The sequence below is a fragment of the Plecotus auritus genome, assembly GCF_963455305.1.
Source record: "Plecotus auritus genome assembly, chromosome: 9".
Classification (NCBI taxonomy): Eukaryota; Metazoa; Chordata; class Mammalia; order Chiroptera; family Vespertilionidae; genus Plecotus; species Plecotus auritus.
Window position 1 is genome coordinate 137850703 of NC_137783.1, and position 20288 is coordinate 137870990.

The window sequence follows — 20288 nt, forward strand, 5'->3', positions numbered from 1 at the left end:
TCCCTTTCTGAATCAATAACAACAAAAAAAGTATATTAAAAAAATAAACCTCCCAGGGTCAGCTCTGTCCCTGGAGGGCAGTTTGCCGTGGAGCAGACACGGCTCGGGATGGCCTCTTGCTTGTCGACACCTGGAGCGCTTCCTGCGTGCCAGGCCCTGTTCTAAGCCCTGGTCAGCTAGCTCGCCATTTAGTTCTCACAGCCCGTGGCGTGGGTACCATCTCTCTTGCCCAGAGTCACACTGCCCACACAGCTCATCAATGGCCGTCAGAATCCAACCCTGGCAGCCTGGCTGCAGGGCCCGTGCTGTCACCCACGACTCCGCGGCTTCGTAATAACCCTGTGCGTCAGGGTTCGTCAGCCTCTGGCTACCCCCCTGTTACAGATGAGGGTACTGAGGCCCAGAGAGGTCAGTGGCTTGCCTGGGGTTAGGATGCTGGGAATGGTGTGGGCAGGTTCATGTGGGTAAGTGATCTTGGTGCCCGGGAGACCACAGGAGCAAACCCTGGGGGAGGCTGTGCCCTGCCCCTGCCTCCCACACCTGTGTGCCCAGGCTCACTCCTGCTTCCTCCCAGTTCCCCGCCCACCCCTGGGGGCGGCTCCTTGGCAAGGCTGCAGGAGGGCCTGCCCTGCCAGGAGGGTCAGGGCCAGTGTCAGAGGTGCCAGAGAGACACCCCAGGGGCTGCCCCGGGGGCAGGGTGCCTGTATCCCTGGGAAGCCACCTCCCAGCTTGGGGGCAGGTGCCACAGAGGCCCGCGTGACCTTGCGGCTGACATTCCTCAGTGGCCACGTGGCCCCAACTGGCAGGGACAGCTGCAGACAGGGGCCAGACCAGTTTTGTTCCCAGAGTGGCACCGTTCTCCATCAGGCCCTGCTCCACTCCTGCCTGGAGCTGCTTTCCTCCCCGGGGCTCAGAGGGCGGCTGGCACTGTGGGTCCCCCGCCATGAGTGCCTAGAGGCAGGGAGCCACCAAGGTCCTCGCGGGTGGGGCACGGGGCTCTGGGGATGGGGCAGGACCAGACAAAGCAGCAGATCGAGAAGGGGCTCCAGCTGTACCAGTCTAACCAGACCGAGAAAGCGCTGCAGGTGTGGATGAAGTTGCTGGAAAAGAGCTCGGACCTCGTGGGGCGCTTCCGCGTGCTGGGCTGCCTGGTCACGGCCCACTCGGAGATGGGCCGCTACAAGGAGATGCTGAAGGTGGGCGCGCCCTGCCCTGGCGTGGGAGGGTGGGGCCAGAGCTGGCTCCTCAGGCCTCCCTGTGCCCCACAAGCTAGCCGCCGAGGACGGGGGCTCTGAACCCACATCGGAGGCCTGGGTCTTAGATGCTGCGTCTTGGCTTGGGGTTTGGGCCTGTGGCTTTGAACAGCAGGGGCTGGGACTCTCGAGCCAGGAGTCTAGATTCCAGCCTTCCTGGTTGGGGTGTGAGCCTGAGTCTGTGGGGCGCTGGCTCCAGGTTTGAGGCTGGGGCTGGGAGGTGGTAGGGCTGAAGATCTAGGCTGGGGCAGGAAAGGCGCTGGGAGGTGGTGGGGCTGAAGATCTAGGCTGGGGCAGGAAAGGCGCTGGGAGGTGGTGGGGCTGAAGATCTAGGCTGGGGCAGGAAAGGCGCTGGGAGGTGGTGGGGCTGAAGATCTAGGCTGGGTCTGCGCTCGGGAGCTGGAGGCTCAGGGCTGAGGCTCCGGTCCGTGGCCAGTGGCGGGGAGCAGAGAGTGCCCGAGGCTGGCGTGGCAGCTCTGACTCCAAAGCTTCGGGCTGTGAGGCTTGACGGGTGGAGGCTCCCATCCGAGGCGCAGGCTGACGGCCAATGCCCCCCACCCCACCCCGTGGCAGTTTGCTGTGGTGCAGATCGACACCGCGCGGGAGCTGGAGGATGCCAACTTCCTCCTGGAGAGCTACCTGAACCTGGCGCGCAGCAACGAGAAGCTGTGCGAGTTTCACAAGACCATCTCCTACTGCAAGACCTGCCTCGGCCTGCCTGGCACCAGGGCGGGCGCCCAGCTCGGAGGCCAGGTCAGCCTGAGCATGGGCAACGCCTTCCTGGGCCTCAGCCTCTTCCAGAAGGCCCTGGAGAGCTTCGAGAAGGCCCTGCGCTATGCCCACAACAACGACGACACCATGCTCGAGTGCCGCGTCTGCTGCAGCCTGGGCAGCTTCTACGCCCAGGTCAAGGTGGGCCTGGGCCGGGGGAGGGCAGCGGCGGGCTCAGGCTCCCCTTGCTTTACCTCGTTCAGTCGTCCCGTTTAGGTAGGGACAAGGTGGACGAGAGTCCAAGAGGGGTAACCCTTACCCAGGAAGGTGAAGACTGGGTCAGGAAGGGCAGAGCCAGAAATCAGCCCTTGGTCTGTCTGACTGTGGGGGAATGGGAGGCTCCTGGGTGAGGAGGAGCCATGGAACGGGTGCCCCGCACTTGCTGTGTGAGCCTGGACACGGCCTTCTCCTCTCTGAACCTTGGTAGGCGTATCTGTATAATGAGGGAGAGTAATGGTTCATTCATCATGTATTTATGGAGCACTTACTGTATCCCAGGCACTGTTGGCCTGGGGTGCAGCAGTGACAGCCACAGCCAAGTCCCTGGCCTCATGAAGCTTGCCCTCTAGTTGGGGGAGAAAGAGGATGAGCACAATGAGTAAGTAAACTGCACAGCATGCTAGAAAGTGCTTCTTAGGAAGAAGGGAAGCAGAGAAAGGGGCGAGAGATGCTGCAATTTCAAACAACTGGATGTTGCAAGACTCAGAGGTGGTGTCGATGACTGGAAGGAGGTGAGCGTGTGAGCCATGCAGAAACCTGGGAAAGAGTGGAAAACATGGAACAGCCAATGGAAAGCTCTGCCCTGGAAGTGGGGGAGCATACCTGGCATGTTCTAGGCAGGATGGAGGCCAGGAAGGGGAGAAGGAGAGAGGAGGTGGGGTCAGAGGGTAAGGGGAGGGGAGAAGGCAGACTGAATGAACTGATGGGACCAATGGCCGCAGGCTTCCGGTCCTGAGCAGCTGTTCTTTCTCTAGGCAGCCAGGCTGCACTTGGCCCATGGCAGATGTTAATGTCTGGCACATACTGATGCTCAATAAATCAGAGGGTCAGTGAGTGTGCAGATAGTTCAGAGGTGGGTTGTGAGGAAATGAGAGTCGTCCAGGATGACACTGAGGATTTTGTTTTCAGCAACTAGATGGACAGGGAAGCCATCCAATGAGATGCTATAGGATTGGAGAGGAATAGGGGTGTTTTCAAACCTTTCTTTATTATGAAGAAAATTAACCATACAGGGAAGTCAAGAGAATGATGTAATGAATTTCCATATATCCACTTAGATTTAACAATTATTAATATTTGGCCTTATTTGATTTACATATTTTTCTATTTTCATTTAAAATTTTTATTTAAAAAATATTTTTTTAATTGACTTCAGAGAAGAAGGGAGAGGGAGAGAGAGATAGAAACATCAATGATGAGAATTACTGATTGGTTGCTTCCTATACACCCCCTACTGGGGACCGAGCATGCAACCCAGACATGTACCCTGACCGGGAATCAAGCCATGACCTCCTGGTTCATAGGTCGATGCTCAACCACTGAGCCATGTAGGCTGGGCTAAAAAATTTCAGTTACAGTTGACATTTAATATTATGTCAGTTTCAGGTGTACAGCATTTACAGACCTTACGAAGGGATCCCCCCGAAAAGTCTAGTGCCCACCTGGCACCATATATAGTTATTACAGTATTATTGACTGTATTCCCTGTGCTGTGACTTACATTCCTGTGACTATTTTGTAACTGCTAATTTGTACTTCTTAATCTCTGAAGTGTCATGATATAAAATTATAGACATCATGATATTTTTACCCCAAAGTAGTTTAGTATGCATCTGGGGGCGGGTGGACATTTTCTTATATAAGGACACTTTCATACATAATCACAAAACTATTACCACACACACCATAATGAGCAACTTCATTTATCTTAAATTTCTGTGCTTACCCTGAAAAGACGCCTGTGCCCTTGGCTCCTTTGAATTAGACTAGAAAGGAGAGCCACATATTGTAGTGGTTAGTGTGTGTCTTAAGTCTCTTTTGGTAGAAAATTCCTACCCTTCCCGTTTATTTCCCATCATCTATTGAAGAAGCCAGATTACCTGCCTTGTAGAATGTTCCATCTCATTGTCTCATTGCTTCCTCAAGGAGTCGTATGATTGTTCCCTTATCTCTTTTTCTCCCTATGAACTGCAATTTGAACAAGGACGTGGATAGATGTAGGTGGCCCACTTTTGGTAAGACTGTTACATGAGCAATGCTGTTGGCAACATATGAAACATTCAAACCCATAGAGAGTTTTTGTGAGTTTATTTGAGCCAAACTGTTGACAGTTGCCGGGAGGCAAAACATCAAGGGATTGAGATAATGCTCTGGAGAATGGCCGTTTTGCACCTTATTTTATACATTTTACAGTCAAAGAGGAGACATATGTAGGTTACATGAAATCCATTGGTGATAGGTTAGGGAAGCGGGAGGAAGCAGAGGGGAAACCTCTGGGAGTGGGTAAAAAGTAAAATTGCAGACTTCTTTTACTAGATGGGTATAGGATAGTTAACAGTCAACAATGACCTCGATAACAATGAGGGGGTTTGTGGTCTCCGTAGAGTGGTGCCTGTGCATTGAGGGGTCCGGAAAAAGGAAAATTACTTTGACATTCTAATGGTCTGTTATCGTAGATGCAAAAAGACAATAGACAGGCTCAGTTAAGGTCAAGATTAACCTTTGCCAGGAAAGATGCTGGCCTAGGGCGTGACTACCCACTATAAATAATTTGTAGTTGAAAAGCTTTAATTTCAGGCCATCCTTTGTGGGTATTTTAGGTCTCAGTTTGTAAGGCCACGCAGGCCTCCCCTGAGCTTGCCAGGTGTAGTATGTGGCCCCTTTGCGTCCACACTGTGTTCTTCACGTTACATCATATCGGGTGGTGTGGGGAGTGACCGCCTGATCCCTCAGTTTTAGGGCTTGTGTTTCTCCTTTCATGATGCCTGGGAACATTCAGTTCTGCCGTGACATTTACTGTAATGGTTTTAGCACCCGTTGATGTTTGTTGCCTGGATCAACGCATTCATTTTTATTCTAATAAAATGGCCATTTCCAAGTACTCTTATTCCTGCTACAATTATTAGCTGAGAATTTTCTAAATGGAAGACCTTTCCCTTATCTATTGGGATTGGGTGGTTACTTTGAAACACAGTTCCTAAAGGAAAGGCAGAATAAATACTTTTTCCTTCTTTAGTTACCACTTTTCAGAATAAGGAGTGGAGGCCACGGCTGCCTTCAGTGGTCACACTGACAGGTTTGTTTTGCTTCCTCTGTTTGGAGTATTGTTATGAAATCGTGGATTTTCTTTATATTCAGTGTTCTTCAGTCGATTGCAATCATTGTTCTTTTTGATGTCCATATTACCTTAACTCCAGTCCGTGGAATTCCCTTCAGCAAGCTCCTGTGTCCTTGGACGAGATTAATTTAGTCTTGGAAAGCGTTTTGCTTTCTGGCACAGGAAACAGCCCCAGGCTGGTTTCTATATTTCTTGTCTCAGACCTGAAATCAGCCATTTCTTTGTCTTCTTTTTAGTAGAAAATGGTATTTAAAGGCAAAGTGTGGGCTCTCAGGGTGCTCATGGCTACTGGGTTGTCATTGCTTCTAAATCTTTTCAGTTGCCAGGGTGTTTTCTAGCGATGCTTCCAGTTCAAGTCTAATGTTTCTGGATTTTCCTTAACTTATTTTAAAATCAATTCTCTTTTCTCTTAGACTAAAAATCTTGGTTTCTAACAACACAATTAAATATTTACTTTATCCTACAAAATATATAAAATAGTTTCAACAACAGTACCAATATTACTTAAAAAAAAAAAAAAAGACAACTGAAGGAAATTTAAGATTTCTTTGCTCTTTTTTTTTTTGTCTTTATAATACATCCCACTATGGATGAACTGTCCAAGTATATGTTGTAAGTTCATTTGAAAAAATTTTTTCTCTGCAGTTATACTAATGTAGTCTAATACAATATAATGTATTATGATGCAACCGTATTATATAGCATTACCTGGTATGTTATATATAGCATTATTTTATATATATGTAACATTAATGTATTTATTATAACAATCTATATATAAAAGCCTAAGTGACCATCCGACCATCTGACCGGTAGCTATGATGCACATTGACCACCAGGGTAGAGTTCCAGTGCATGGATTTGTGCACGGGTGGGTTCCCTCGGCCTGGCCTGCGGGGATCAGTGGACCTCCATGCCATTGCAGCCCGGTCTTACCCGCCAGCTCATCGGCTCCAGCCTGCTGTCCACTTCAATCCCACACAGCACAAAGTAGTGCTCAAAGCGGCAGGTGGCCTGGGAGGAGCCTGTGCCCGGGCTGGGCGCCGCGCCATCCCACTCTGCTCATCCAGGCCCCACTGTGCCTGCCGCCACGCCACTCACTCAGTAGGCTCGCTGCTGCTCCGCTGTGCTGCGGTCTCTGCGCTCCCGTCCTAGGGCTACCGGCACCCATGACCACGCAGATGCCGCTCGTCATAGCAGCCTCACTCCCCGCGTGGTGTGGAGAAGCAGCTGTGGGCTCGTGCCCAGTCAATCCCCGTGCCAGGACCGGGAGCCATGAGCCCAGCGCCCGTCGGTCAGCTGAGCAGTGCTCCCACTGTGGGACCGCACCAACCACCAGGGGGTAGCTCCTGTGTTGAGCGTCCTGCGGTGGTCAGTGCACCTCATAGCTACTGGTCAACTGGTCGACTGCTCTATATATAGACTGGAGGCCCGGTGCATGAAAATTCATGCACTGGAGGGGGGGTCCCTCAGCCCGGCCTGCCCCCTCTCACAGTCCGGGAGCCCTCAGGGGCAGGAGGCAACCTGGTGATCAGGGGAAGGCGACGCCCCATCACACCTCTGCTGCTGCCACTGCCAGCAGCGCAAGCCTCGGCCAGCCCTGGTTACCTGAGCCTCGGGCGGCCCTGGGCAGCTGGGCAGCCGCCATTTGAGGATTGCCTGAGCCTCGGGTGGCCCTGGGCAGCTGGGTAGCTGACATCTGAGGTTTGCCTCTGCCTCGGCCCGGCCCTGGGCGGCTGGGGGGCTGAGGGGACTGGATGACTCCAGAGGCAGGCGCGCGGAGTGGCTGGGCCTGCCACCCCGGTGGGGCTGAGGGGACTGGGCACCGCCATCTTGTGGCTGTGGGCGCCGCCATCTTTGAGGGCATGGCAGTCAATTAGCATATTCCCTCCTTATTGGCTGTGGGTGCTGCCATCTTTGCAATGGCATTAGGGTCAATTAGCATATTCCCTCTTTATTAGATAGGATAATAATTATAGTTATCATAATTAATTATAATAATATGATATGCAGTTAGGGTGATTTATTTCTATTTTCTATTTTTTGGGTTTTTGGTTTTTTTCTCACCTGAGGATATTTTTTCCATTGATTTTTAGAGAAAGTGGAAGAGAGAGGGAAAGAAAGAAATATTAATGTGAGGGAAACACATCGATTGGTTGTCTCCTGCACACGCCCCAACCAGGGCTCAGGCTGGGGAGTAGCCTGCAACCAAGGTACGTGCCCTTGACCGGAATCAAACCCAGAATCCACTGAGCCAAACCAGCTAGGGCTGTCTTTGGGTGTTTTTTTTAATTTTTAATTAAATTTTTTTGAAACTAGAACATTTACATGACTTCAAATTAAAAGTACACTGTTAGGAACAGGTTCCGTTGGGGTTACTGAGAGTTCTTTTGGTCATATTAACTCAGAGATGCCTGTTAGCTCTGCAGTGAAAGAGCAAATAGGTTTCTATGAGGATGAACAGAGAAACGGGGCTGTAGCTGAAGGAGACATGAGTCAAAAGAAGATGGTTGGATTTTTATTTTTGTCTTTTTCTTTTAAATGAGCTGAGGAAGGCTGATGGGATTTGTTCCCGAGTCCCAGGAGTGGCTCACGTTGATAGCAGTGGGGAGCGCTCCTGCACATTAGTAAGACAGAAGCAGAGGACCCGTCCAGTGGGGTTGATGGATAAGCTGCTGAACGGAACGCCTTACTGATTTTTCTTCTGTTTTCCAAACTGAGTGAGGTGAGGTTGTCGGCTCTTACCGGGCAGGTAGAAAGGGCGTTTGGAGGTTTGAGGAGAAAGAAAGAATGAGAGAATGATTTCATTGCCTCAGTCCCGATGTTTCCTTCTTCAGTGAGCAGTCATGGAGCCTTCAGGGAGCAGCTGCTGCTGGGTCCAGGAGGCAACCTCACGGGTGGGGGTGGGGAGGATACCAGAGCCCCACCCCCACCCTTCTGTGTGTCTCTGAAGCTGAGGGGCCACCAGGGACTGGGTGAGAAGAGAAGCCTTTTTTTGCCTTCTCATTCATTCATTCATTCATTCATTCAACAAATATATATTTTTAAAATAATTTATTGATTTCAGAGAGGAATGGAGAGGGAGAGAGACATAGAAACATCAATGATGAGAGAGAATCATTGATTGGCTGCCTCCCGCACACTCCCTACTGGGGATTGAGCCTGCAATCCAACCCAGAATCCAACCCAGGACCCTTCAGTCCATAGTCTGATGCTCTATCCACTGAGCCAAACGGGCTAGGGTCATTCAACAAATATTTATTGTACATCTACTAAATGCCAAGAACCGAGCAGTGGGTTATAATCCAACATCAGCAAACCAGGTGCAAATCCCTGTGTTCATGGAGCCCACACCTTCGCACTGGCTGTTGCCCCTGCCTGGATCACTCTCCCTGGATTCCAGAAAGGATGAATGAACACCCCAGAGAGGCCAGGGCCTACAGCGTTCAATTTAGAGCAGCTCCTGATGCTCAGTGTGCCCCCTTTACCCCATCCCCTCCCTGTGTCCCCGCAGGACTACGAGAAAGCTCTGTTTTTCCCGTGCAAGGCTGCAGAGCTCGTCAATGACTATGGCAAAGGCTGGAGCCTCAAGTACCGGGCCATGAGCCAGTACCACATGGCTGTGGCATATCGCCTGCTGGGCCACCTGGGCAGTGCCATGGAGTGTTGTGAGGTGGGGCAGAAGGGAAGTGGGCAGGTGGTGGTGTGGGCCAGGGTCTGGGGCCCAGAGAGGGTGGGTCTCCTCCTTCCAAATCAGCCCACAGAAACCCCATGTCTTGCTCCTGGTCCAGCCTGTCTATAGCTGAGCCCTGAAGGATGCATGTTTCTCCCATCCCCAACCTCACTCCTTACAGTCCATTCTCAGGGGAGGGGGCTTCCCTGTGCCCCCCCCCCACCCCGCATCTTCTGGGGGACACTTTAAGTTGGAAGAGAGCCATCTCTGAAGTTCCACCAACCTGGGTTCAAATCCCAGCTTTGCCCCTTACTAGCCAGGTGGCCTGATGGGGTCACTTCTGCTCTCTGAGCCTCAGTTTCCACTTTGCTGGGTGCTGTGAGGCCCCACTGATTCGGTGTGTGGGGCCTGAGAACCATGATTGGTGTGTAGGGCTCTGAGGATGTTGGTGATCCCTGGGCACCCCAGTGGTGGGGGCAGACGAGCAGCCCTGAGTGACCGGCCTCCCTCACAGGAGTCGATGAAGATCGCCCTGCAGCATGGGGACCGGCCACTGCAGGCCCTCTGCCTGCTCTGCTTTGCTGACATCCACCGGAGCCGCGGGGACCTGGAGGTGAGGTCACCAGGATGTGGGGCAGGGGGTGCAGGCCTGGCCCAGCCTGACCCCACCCCCACCTGGCTGTGCAGACAGCCTTCCCCAGGTACGACTCCGCCATGAGCATCATGACAGAGATCGGCAACCGCCTGGGGCAGGTGCAGGTGCTGCTGGGTGTGGCCAAATGCTGGGTGGCCCGGAAGGCGCTGGACAAGGTAAGGTTAGGCCCGGTCCTACAGCCCCCAGCTCTCCCAGGGCTCCCAGCCAACCATCTGTGGGTCTGGGCCTCATCGACTTCACACACGTTGTCTAACATCAGCTTCCCCCCGATCTAGGCATTCCAGGCCCTCTTCCAGGCTCAGAGAAGGCCCATGCATTGCCCAGTCACACAGCTAAGCTAGTAAAGGGCCAGAGCTGGGTTTGAACTCAATACCTTAACTGCTTCCCGTGCTTGCACAACACCCCACCAGACAGAAATATTTCCCCCTTCTGTATCTGAGTAAACTGAAGCAGGAGGCAGCACCCACAGAGCTCTTGCAGCTGCACCCCAGTCTCTTCCTGCTACCTTCACACACAGGGCGGCTGCCAGCCATGCCACCCTCCCCATGCCCACCTCTCCCTACCCCCTTCCTTGCCTATGAGCCAAGGCCTCAGTCAGACAACTCTGTCCTCAGAGCGGTGCTTACCTTCCAGGCTCTGGATGCCATCGAGAGAGCCCAGGACCTGGCCGAGGAGGTGGGGAACAAGGTCAGACCTGATTCTGTCTCCTGGGGCTGGAGTCAAGAGCCCAAGGTGGGATTGTGGGTGGGTGGAGAGGCCCCCCTGAGTCCACTCATGCCCCGAGCCCTTCCTAATCTCCAGGAGTTGCCCCAGCCATCCCCAGACCCCGGCTGTTTCTCTTCCACCCAGAGAGCGCTTCAAAGGGCTGGGTGAGAGTTCCGCAGTTCAGAGGGTAGCAGAATTCCTCAGAACTTTCTTGATGGTCATCAAAACTCCTACTAGTGGCCTCCACTCACTAAGAGATGGGCTCTTGTAGGGATCGCTTCCAGTCCTCGCTGTCTCTCTGCAAAGGTGGGTATAGTGAGTCTCATTTTACAGATGAGGAAGGCGAGGCCCAACGGGGTGCTCAAGAGCCCACTACCTGGTAACTGGCCTGTCTAAACTGCCCAGATATATGGCTTCTCTAAACTCAGTAATTGTATCCAAACCTCTAAACAGTGGAAACACACTCAGTGTTTCTCAAAATCTTCTAAAAGATGTGCATTTCTCTGAGAATGGGTAATAGTCCCAAAATGCTTGGTTATAGCCACTCGGGTTTACCCTGAGTATCTTGGTCTGATCAGAAATGCTAACAACAATTATGGAGTCAATGCAACAGGTTTGGTCAATAAAACCCTTCAAAAACAGGGGGTCCCAGCTGGTTCTAGGGGGGAAGACTGCTGACCTCACCACCCCCTCATTCTGCACGAGGGGAAACCGAGGCCCAGAGAGGGCAGGACGTTTTTTCTGGGTCCACCAGCCGGGCAGGAACGTGCCCAGGAGGACCCTGTGCAGCCTGACTGCAGTGACCCCTCCGGGACAGCTCCTTGGGCTGGGCAAGGGGAGGCGGGACAGCTGCTCACCAACACTGATCTGGTCTCGTCCCCTCCGCCTGCGCTCCTGTCCCTGCGGGCCCAGCTGAGCCAGCTGAAGCTGCACTGTCTGAGCGAGAGCATCTACCGCAGCAAGGGGCTGCAGCGGGAGCTGCGTGCCCACGTCGTGCGCTTCCACGAGTGCGTGGAGGAGACGGAGCTCTACTGCGGCCTGTGCGGGGAGTCCATAGGCGAGAGGAACAGCCGGCTGCAGGCCCTGCCCTGCTCCCACATCTTCCACCTCCGGTGAGGGCTCCCGCTGTCCGGGAAAGGGGGCACGTGGGCCTCTTTGGGGTGCTCTAAGATCTAATCACTATAGTAATACTAACAGCAGATGTTTACATTAGTGCTTTCTGCGTCCCAGGTGTTCCTAAAAGCTTCCCATATGTAAACTCATTGAATCCTCCCAGCAGCCCTATGAGGTGGTCATTCTTACGATCATTCTCTCCAAAGAGAATTCCGAGAGGCCTCTGAAAGGTCATGGCATTCAGACACCTGGAAGTGACTCCTTCCAGGCCAGTGCGATGGACAAGCAGGGCTGCAGGCAGGGAACTGAGGGCCATCCTCTTCCCTTGACACCTTCCAAGCCCCTGCAGAGGAGAGGGGAGGAGAGAGAGGCCCTGGCCCGGGATGGAAGGACGGGCTCAGTGAGTGGACAGAGCCCTTTGCCTCCCAAGGTGCCTGCAGAACAGTGGGACCCGGAGCTGCCCCAACTGCCGCCGCTCTTCCATGAAGCCTGGCTTTGTGTGACATCGTCAGCACTCAGGTCACCTCATCTTCTCTGCTCCTCCACCCCTGACGGGCCATGTTTTGGACACCTGTTTACTCCTGGAGCAACCACCAGGCCTCCTCGGGCCTCCACCAGGGTCTGAGGCCTGCGAACGGCTGCTCCTCAAGGCCCCACTGCCATCGCCCACCTCTTTGTACTTTGTTCTTTATAGAAAAATAAACTGTTTGTACGTGGTCCCAGTGATTCTGACTTTCTCTGCCCATGTGAGCCTCCTCAGACACAGCGTCCCTCTGCACAAATGTGTGAGTGCCTCCAGCTTCCCTTCCAGGTTCTTGGGATGCCAGTGAGCCAGAGACAAAGATCTCTTCGGGAAGGAGCTGCTGGCATGCAGGGGTGGGTGGGAGGATGCAATAGACAGTAATGATAATAATCAAGCAACATAGAAAGTCTGTTAGGGCCTAGCTGGCATGGCTCAGTGGTTGAGCATCAGCCTATGAACCAGGAGGTCACAGTTCAATTCCCAATCAGGGCACATGCCTGGGTTTCGGGCTGGATCCCCATTGTAGGTGTGCAGGAGGCAGCTGATCAATGATTCTCTCATCATTGATGTTTCTCTCTCTCTCTCTCTCTCTCTCCCTTCCTCTCTGAAATACATATATATATATATATATATATATATATATATATATATATATATATATAGAGAGAGAGAGAGAGAGAGAGAGAGAGAGAGAGAGAGAGAGAGACTGTTAGAAAGATGTTATGGACTGAATTGTGTTCCCCAAAGTTTATATGTTGAAGCCCTAACTCAGGGAAGAGGACACAGGTGCAACAAATGAGTCTCATTTGATCCACAGAGACCTGTCTTACTCAGTGAGATGAAAAGAAACGATTACAGACGTGATGTTTACTTTTTTATTTTTTTTTAAAATATATTTTATTGATTTTTTACAGAGAGGAAGGGAGAGGGATAGAGAGAAACATCGATGAGAGAGAAACATCGATCAGCTGCCTCCTGCACACCTCCCACTGGGGATGTGCCTGCAACCAAGGTACATGCCCCCGACCGGAATCGAACCCGGGACCCTTCAGACCGCAGGCCAACGCTCCATCCACTGAGCCAAACCGGTTAGGGCTACTTTTTTATTTTTAATTGTAGAGGCTCATTGCCAACTGAGCTCTTCCCACAGGGGCAGTGCTGTGGCCCCTGCTCTGAAGTTAGTAGCAGCAGTGATCATTCTTTAAAACTGGTTAAGGATTCTCTCAGGTAACCCCTGGTGGCCAGCTTCTACTTTAATAAATAATAATTATAAAAATGCTGCCTGAGGTGTTATTCCCACTCCCCCCATATTTTTTCCTCCCTTTGCACACGGCTGGCGTATGTTGTTTATAGTTTGGGAGGCAGAGCCGTTGTGCAAATCCCCTAATTCCTAACTGGGCCAGACTCTGAGGTTGAATCATTCCTTCCAAAGCGCCCTTCGGTTATGGGCCAAAATAAGACTACATTTCCCAAGGGGCTTTGCGGCTCTCGCCCTTTCTCCCGCCCCTTCCGTTTATACATCCAGGCCCCGCCCGCTGCACGCTTCGGCCAGTAGCACAGTATAAACAGGACGGGGGCGGGAACTTCTCAGGAGACACCGGGGTGGGTCCTGTGGCCCGCGCGTGGTCTTTTGAACCCGAGAAGCAGATTCGCGGCTGGAGATAAATCGACTGGAGTCAGGACTTGAAGAAAGAGGTCTGCTACTAGTGAAGGGTTGTGTTAACAGAGACAGTACTAATTTTCTGCCACGGCTCCTGCCCAGTCCGATCTTCGATCTTTTCCTCCAGGAAATGAATCTGCTGCCGAAACTCGAGAGTTCAGTGACTCGGCAGGAGAAGATGGCGACCGTGTGGGACGAGGCTGAGGTCCGCTCTGGGACAGCTCGGGGGTCCTAGAGCCGGACCAGCGGGGAGACCAACTTGGCGGGAGGGGAGGAGATGCCCGGGGGTCGAGGTCTGACCCGGTCCCAGGGTCGGGGCCGCTTGGGATGTGGGCAAGCATCCTGATTCCTTCATTCTAGTCTTATGGACGGGGAAACTGAGGCTGAGCGGGCTTGGAGAAAGCGGGCACGTGCCGTTAATTAAAAAAAAAAATTTTTTTTAACAGCAAGATGGAATCGGGGAAGAGGTGCTCAAGATGTCCACAGAAGAGATTATCCAGCGTACACGGCTGCTGGACAGTGAAATCAAGGTGGGCATCCAGGGCAGGCCCGGGTGGTCTCAGCTGCCTCCCTGGGGGAGCATGGGGACCGCTGTTTCCTCCTGGGGCCACAAAAAGAGAAAAGAAAACTAAGCCTTAAGAGGGACCAGAAGAGGGACAGGATGTTGGGACACCAGGCCTGGAAGTAGGAATCAGACTGCCATTCCCAGCGAGCTCTTTTAAGTATTCCTCTCGAAAATCCTTCTTTTAGGAAACCTTCATTTTACAGAGAGGAAACTGAGGCTCAGAAGGTTTTTATTTTGAACTACCCAGCCCTTAATAAAAGGCGGAACCTAAAACTTCTGTTTGACCCAAGGTCCTACTCTTTTCCCTCTACTCCAACTCCTTCACCAGGCAGTGGTCCAAGGGGCTCGGCACTCAGAGGCCTAAGAGCCAAGTGAGCGGAAGCGGAGGGCCCCCTGTAATGACTTCACGCATTACAAGGCCTTGGAATAACAGCCAAGGCCCAACATTTGCTTCCACTTGTCTTCATCCCAGATTATGAAGAGCGAAGTGTTACGAGTTACCCACGAACTCCAAGCCATGAAGGACAAGATCAAAGAGAACAGTGAGAAGATCAAAGTGAACAAGACCCTGCCCTACCTTGTCTCCAACGTCATCGAGGTGTGTGTGTATGTGGAGGGGAAGAGAGGGGTTAGCGGGGCTTGGAGACAGCCTGTGAATGGGCCCTTGGGAAAGAGTGGGTGAAGTTTTGAGGCCCAAATGCACCCTCAGAAGGGGACCCTTCCTAGTGTGCATTTCTAGGTGTATATATAGGGCTGGAAAAGGCCTCAGAAGCCTCACATGTCTAATTTTCTACTGGTTATTTTTCCTTGGGGATAGATGAGCTGTCTGTGCAGAGAAGCATCATCTAAACAGAGATCTTATCAATCCATGGTTTCTCAATTGCACTTGCTGAGCTCAGGGCCAGTGTGAGGAGCGAAGTAGGGATGGTCAGCCCTGCCAGCGTTGGGACTGTCTCAGCCCAGGAAGTACCCGGCTCTGGGGAGTTCGTGGGCTGAGCAGGGCCTCTTCATCTAAGCTCTTCCCCTTCCCAGCTTTTGGACGTTGATCCCAATGACCAAGAGGAGGATGGTGCCAACATTGACCTGGACTCCCAGAGGAAGGGCAAATGTGCCGTGATCAAAACCTCCACACGACAGGTGAGGCTGGCTCAATAGAAGGAGAACGGAGGAGGGTGAGGGGTGGATGTGGGGAAGGGCTAGGGAGCCTTACTGAGGGCAGTAACTGAGGCTGCTTCTGGAATTTTTCTGACAGACATACTTCCTGCCTGTGATTGGGTTGGTGGATGCTGAAAAACTGAAGCCTGGAGACTTGGTGGTGAGTGGTGTCCCTGAGCCCAGGCAGAGCTTTTCCAGTGAATTTCTCCCACTGAGCAGCTGAGCCCTGACCCAGGCCCAGGTCACTGCTGGCCCTGAGTCTCTCAGCAGAGCAGCCTGAAGAGTCAGACCCTGTCTCCCTGCTCTGTGAATCTTTTTATATATATATTTATTGATTTCTGAGAGGAAGGGAGAGGGAGAGACAGAAACATCAATGATGAGAGAGAATCACTGATCAGCTGCTTCCTGCACACCCCCTACTGAGGATCGAGTCCGCAACCTGGGCATGTGCCCTTGACCGGAATTGAACCTGGGACCCTTCAGTCCTCAGGCCAATGCTCTATCCACTGAGCCAAACCAGCTAGGGCTCCATATCATTCTTTTCACTCTTCAAATACCTGTCACTCAGCCAATTAATTAGATCTTGAGCTGGGACAAATCTGAAGGCTTTGTGCTGTGTCTCCAGGGTGTGAACAAAGACTCCTATTTGATCCTGGAGACTCTACCCACAGAATACGACTCACGGGTGAAGGCCATGGAGGTGGACGAGAGGCCCACAGAACAATACAGTGACATCGGGGGCTTGGACAAGCAGATTCAGGAGGTGAGGGAGGTGTGGCAGCTACTAGCAGCCTGCCAGCCTTTTGTGTTTTTCTGCCTCATTGACCAGGGCACTTCCCCTAATGTGCCTCTTATCCTCATAGCATCCTAGGGAGGCAAGAAGGATGCCATGTGACAGTTTAGGGGATTGAGATCCAGAGAGATTGAACCATTTGCTTAGGGTCATGGAAGGTTAAGGCCAGAGCCAGGCCTGGAACTCGGGCTCAGTGTTTCCACCATGTGCTGCTGTTCCTGGAGAGACCATAGTCAGCCTTGATGGGAGTGAGGTTCCGCGTTCCCTTGATAGGGGGGAAGGGGAGGGCAGTGTCCTGAATTGGAATAGGAGGGTTACAGATTGGGATTGAAACCATTAAAGGTTGGGCTGTAGGAGCCCTCAGGGCTTCACTCTCCTCACCCAGGACTTCTTCCTGGCAGCTGGTGGAAGCCATTGTCCTGCCAATGAACCACAAGGAGAAGTTTGAGAACTTGGGGATCCAGCCTCCAAAGGGGGTACTGATGTATGGGCCCCCAGGAACGGGGAAGACTCTGCTGGCCCGGGCCTGTGCTGCGCAGACCAAGGTGAGTGCTTTGGGAAGGTTGAAGAGAAATGGGCAGGACTGGGCACTCGGGGCCTGAAGGAACCTGTCATGGTGCTTTTGGCCTGATTGCGTCAACCCCCATTCCCACTGCACCCAGGCCACCTTCCTGAAGCTGGCTGGCCCTCAGCTGGTGCAGATGTTCATCGGGGACGGTGCCAAGCTGGTCCGGGATGCCTTTGCCCTCGCCAAGGAGAAAGCTCCATCCATCATCTTTATTGATGAGCTGGATGCCATCGGCACCAAGCGGTAAGGGGGTGCTGGGTACCACCAAAGAGATGGTTCTAAATTCCTACTATCCCACCCTGTCCCCTTTCCTGGGGTGATGGTAGCTTTACTTTGTGTTCTACTTCCTAAATTCTTTTCTAACTAATTTCCCTGCTTCTTATCTTTTCCCCGACCATCCGTTTTCACAGCTGGCTGCGTGTTCCCTACAAAAACCTTGTCATATCACTCATACACCCACAGCCCCTCACACATACGGATTCTACTTAAAACCCTTCCTGGGCCTCCCCATTGCTCCTTGGAGTAAATTCTTGGGCTTGCCATGACCTGCAAGGCCCCCTCAGTGGCTGTCCCTGCTCCCCTCCGGCCTCATGCTGGTTCTGCCCCTGCCTCCTCCTCCCTCGAGACTCTCCACAGCCCCTTTCCTTTCCACACCCCGGGCTTGCAGGCCCACTCCGGCTCTGCAGTGGGAGATATTGTGCATCTGCTGTTTCCTGTCTGGAATGTGCTTTACCTTTTTCCCTCTTTAGTGATTGGTTGCCCCGCTGATGTGTTTTCAGCCTGTAGCTTTCACCTGAGGGACACTTGCTCAGGGATAACTGCCTAGGTTCCCCTTACGCTCCAAGTCTGGGCTGGACCCCTGTACTTCTAAGCTTAGCTCAGTTTGCAATGGATGTTCATCAGGGCGCCGGCCCAGGCAGTGGGTGGTTTTGCTCACGTTTTATCCTCAGCTCCACACCTGGTCCCAGAGCCTCCCCAGTCTCTGAATGCTGCAATCCACAGTTACTGACACCTTTTCTGTGCTAGTCCTTGGCTGGGGTCCCAAGTTGAGTGAGACATTTCCCTACCCCGGATGGGCTGGGTTAGGCTTCTGGTGGGTGGAGAGTAGGGGAGGGCTCTGCTCAAGCAGTGGCCTCACCAGTGTCTTGGGCCTCCTACGGGCCTCAGCTTTGACAGCGAGAAGGCCGGGGACCGGGAGGTGCAGAGGACGATGCTGGAGCTTCTGAACCAGCTGGACGGGTTTCAGCCCAACACCCAGGTCAAGGTGAGTATTGTTGAAGGTAAAAAACATGGGGCTTAGAGGCGAAGACCTTCTCGTTACCTCGCTGTGGCAGCCACAGTAGGACTTGGGGTCTGTCTTGAACATCCCCTGCCCTTTCACCTGGACCCTGGGCTGTCTCTCTGCCTGTTGTGGCCATGACTGCTGCCAGTCTGAAGCCCTTTCTCCTCAGTTCAAGTCGCTGCTTCTTTCCTTGTTCAGGTAATCGCAGCCACCAACAGGGTGGACATCCTGGACCCTGCCCTGCTCCGCTCTGGCCGCCTGGACCGGAAGATTGAGTTCCCGATGCCCAACGAGGAGGCCCGGGCCAGAATCATGCAGATCCACTCCCGAAAGATGAACGTCAGGTGAGCACGCTCACCAGGAGCAGGGCGCTGAGCCCCGGAGGGGCAGCAGCAGGGCAGTCTGTTTCTCCTCTTCGTGCTGAGCCTCCCCAGGCCTCCGCCCATCCCCTTTCCTTCCCACGGCCCGTTCACACACAGCACCTTTGAATGCCATTTTCTAACCTCCACTTCTCCCCACGTGCCTGAGGTAGTCTTGCGGGGGCCAAGACTCCAACTGTGACTGCTCTACTCCTTAGGCTTCACCTGCCTCCTCCTCCCCCACGATAGGAAGGTCTGCAGGCCAGAGGGCCTCAGTTTCCCCGCCTCCTTGACCTCAGCACATGGGCACAGCCCAACATGGTCCAGGGGGATCCAGCCAGGGGCCAGATGGACCTAGGTTCAGATCTCTGTGACCTTCAGCAGGTGACATAACCTCGCTAAGCCTCAGCTTTCTTATCGGGGACTTGCGGGGGAGGGGGTAATGGCACCAACCTTATGGGGTTGTGGCAACATCAAGCACAGTGCTCAGCATGTGAGATTTTTAAGTGGTAGCAGCATACTGACACCGCCTGTGCTACTCAGGAGAGGGCAGAAGGCCATCCTTGTCTCCACACCCTCCTGCTCCCCCGCGTCAGCCTGAGTAGGTCCCTGGGGTCTCAGGTACAGATTTCTAGAAGGCTGGAGCTTGAGACAGAGAAATTAGACCTTGTCTAACCTGCTTTGACTATCTCTCTCCCCCCAGCTTGTGCCACGAAGAGAACGAGGCACAGTGTGAGCTGACTGGATGGGGCAGCGTGGAAGCACGTCTGCTCCCCCTGCCCCGTCCCCATGAGTAACTGAGCCCTGTGGCATCTGTCCTCCCACAGTCCTGATGTGAACTACGAGGAGCTGGCCCGCTGTACAGATGACTTCAACGGGGCCCAGTGCAAGGCTGTGTGTGTGGAGGCGGTGAGTGGTGGGGTGAGGTGGGTGAGTGGGTGCTTCCTGCCCCCTTCCCTGGACAGGGCAGCGTTACTTGGCCAGTGGACTGCTGAGGGGAAGAGGCTGAGAAGGCTTTGGCCCCTGGGAGCCAGGCCAGGGGTGCGGGGAGGCACCCTGAAACTTGTGTGTCCTGGGTGCAGGGCATGATCGCACTCCGCAGGGGTGCCACGGAGCTCACCCACGAGGACTACATGGAGGGCATCCTGGAGGTGCAGGCCAAGAAGAAAGCCAACTTGCAGTACTATGCCTAGGGCGTCGCCCACCACACGATCCCCTGCTCTCTTGCTGGTTAAAATTCATAATAAAAGATGGTTTCAGGTCTCTGACACCTGTCTATCTCGCTTCTTAGTGGAAGAGGGGGGCTGCTCGCACGAAACCCCTTCCCCACATGCTCCTGCCTGGAACTCAGGACAGCTGTGGCCTCAATCCAGTTGTCATGGTGAGGCCCTCAGGCCTGTCCCACGGGTCCCTCCAGACCCCTCCCTCCCCACTCCCTGCCTCACCTCTGAGCTCTCAAGGTTGTGGTGCTGAAGCCCTAGGCTGAAGGCCCTAAATAGAGCCAGCCTTTCCTTTTTTCACATTTGGTGCTCTTGCCCTTGGCCTCGCTTTCTTGTAGAGCCAGGCTCTGGGTCTTTTCCCCTGAAACACCTCCTTTGTTTCCTGGCTTCCAAGCCTCTTGTTTTTCCACGTCCCATTAGCTGTTGTTTTTTTTAAAATATATTCTTGATTTCAGAGAGGAAGGGAGAGAGAAAAAAGATAGAAACATCAATGATTAGAGAGAATCATTGATTGGCCTCTCCTGCATGCCCGCCCTGGGGATCGAGCCTACAACCCCGGGCTGGTGCCTTGACTGAGAACCGAACCGTGATCTCTCCTGGTTCATTGGTCAACACTCAACCACTGAGCCACACCTGGTCGGGCCCCATTAGCCCTT

At 53.2% G+C, this 20288-nt stretch overlaps 2 protein-coding genes across 3 annotated transcripts; both read left to right on the top strand.

Annotated features, from left to right (window-relative positions):
- The first annotated feature begins 804 nt into the window (after positions 1-804).
- RAPSN (receptor associated protein of the synapse) lies at positions 805-12231 on the top strand. 2 transcript variants are annotated; one of them, XM_080688429.1, is made up of 8 exons: positions 805-1196; positions 1827-2165; positions 8876-9034; positions 9549-9647; positions 9722-9844; positions 10323-10376; positions 11307-11506; positions 11938-12231. In XM_080688429.1, the coding sequence occupies exons 1-8, from the start codon at positions 1005-1007 to the stop codon at positions 12008-12010; spliced, it is 1239 nt and encodes a 412-aa protein (XP_080544555.1). In that variant the 5' UTR covers positions 805-1004; the 3' UTR covers positions 12011-12231. The 2 variants fall into 2 exon arrangements, with proteins under 2 accessions (XP_080544555.1, XP_080544556.1); XM_080688430.1 differs by having other exon boundaries at positions 10323-10364; positions 11938-12224.
- Positions 12232-13619: 1388 nt separating this feature from the next.
- On the top strand, positions 13620-19680 carry PSMC3 (proteasome 26S subunit, ATPase 3). Its single transcript, XM_080687177.1, has 13 exons — positions 13620-13725; positions 13818-13895; positions 14137-14220; positions 14728-14853; positions 15288-15392; positions 15508-15570; positions 16036-16173; positions 16605-16748; positions 16866-17014; positions 17939-18035; positions 18252-18397; positions 19240-19321; positions 19495-19680. The coding sequence occupies exons 2-13, from the start codon at positions 13821-13823 to the stop codon at positions 19603-19605; spliced, it is 1320 nt and encodes a 439-aa protein (XP_080543303.1). The 5' UTR covers positions 13620-13725; positions 13818-13820; the 3' UTR covers positions 19606-19680.
- The last annotated feature ends 608 nt before the right edge of the window (positions 19681-20288 follow it).

What these genes read in the sequence shown, in the direction of transcription:
- RAPSN (XM_080688429.1), top strand. Translation starts at nt 1,005, where the DNA reads ATGGGGCAGGACCAGACAAAGCAGCAGATCGAGAAGGGGCTCCAGCTG. An exon ending in GCTACAAGGAGATGCTGAAG is followed by an intron (nt 1,197 to 1,826) that starts GTGGGCGCGCCC and finishes ACCCCGTGGCAG; the next exon opens with TTTGCTGTGGTGCAGATCGA. An exon ending in GCTTCTACGCCCAGGTCAAG is followed by an intron (nt 2,166 to 8,875) that starts GTGGGCCTGGGC and finishes GTGTCCCCGCAG; the next exon opens with GACTACGAGAAAGCTCTGTT.
- PSMC3 (XM_080687177.1), top strand. Translation starts at nt 13,821, where the DNA reads ATGAATCTGCTGCCGAAACTCGAGAGTTCAGTGACTCGGCAGGAGAAG. An exon ending in TGCTGGACAGTGAAATCAAG is followed by an intron (nt 14,221 to 14,727) that starts GTGGGCATCCAG and finishes TCTTCATCCCAG; the next exon opens with ATTATGAAGAGCGAAGTGTT. An exon ending in TGAAGCCTGGAGACTTGGTG is followed by an intron (nt 15,571 to 16,035) that starts GTGAGTGGTGTC and finishes CTGTGTCTCCAG; the next exon opens with GGTGTGAACAAAGACTCCTA.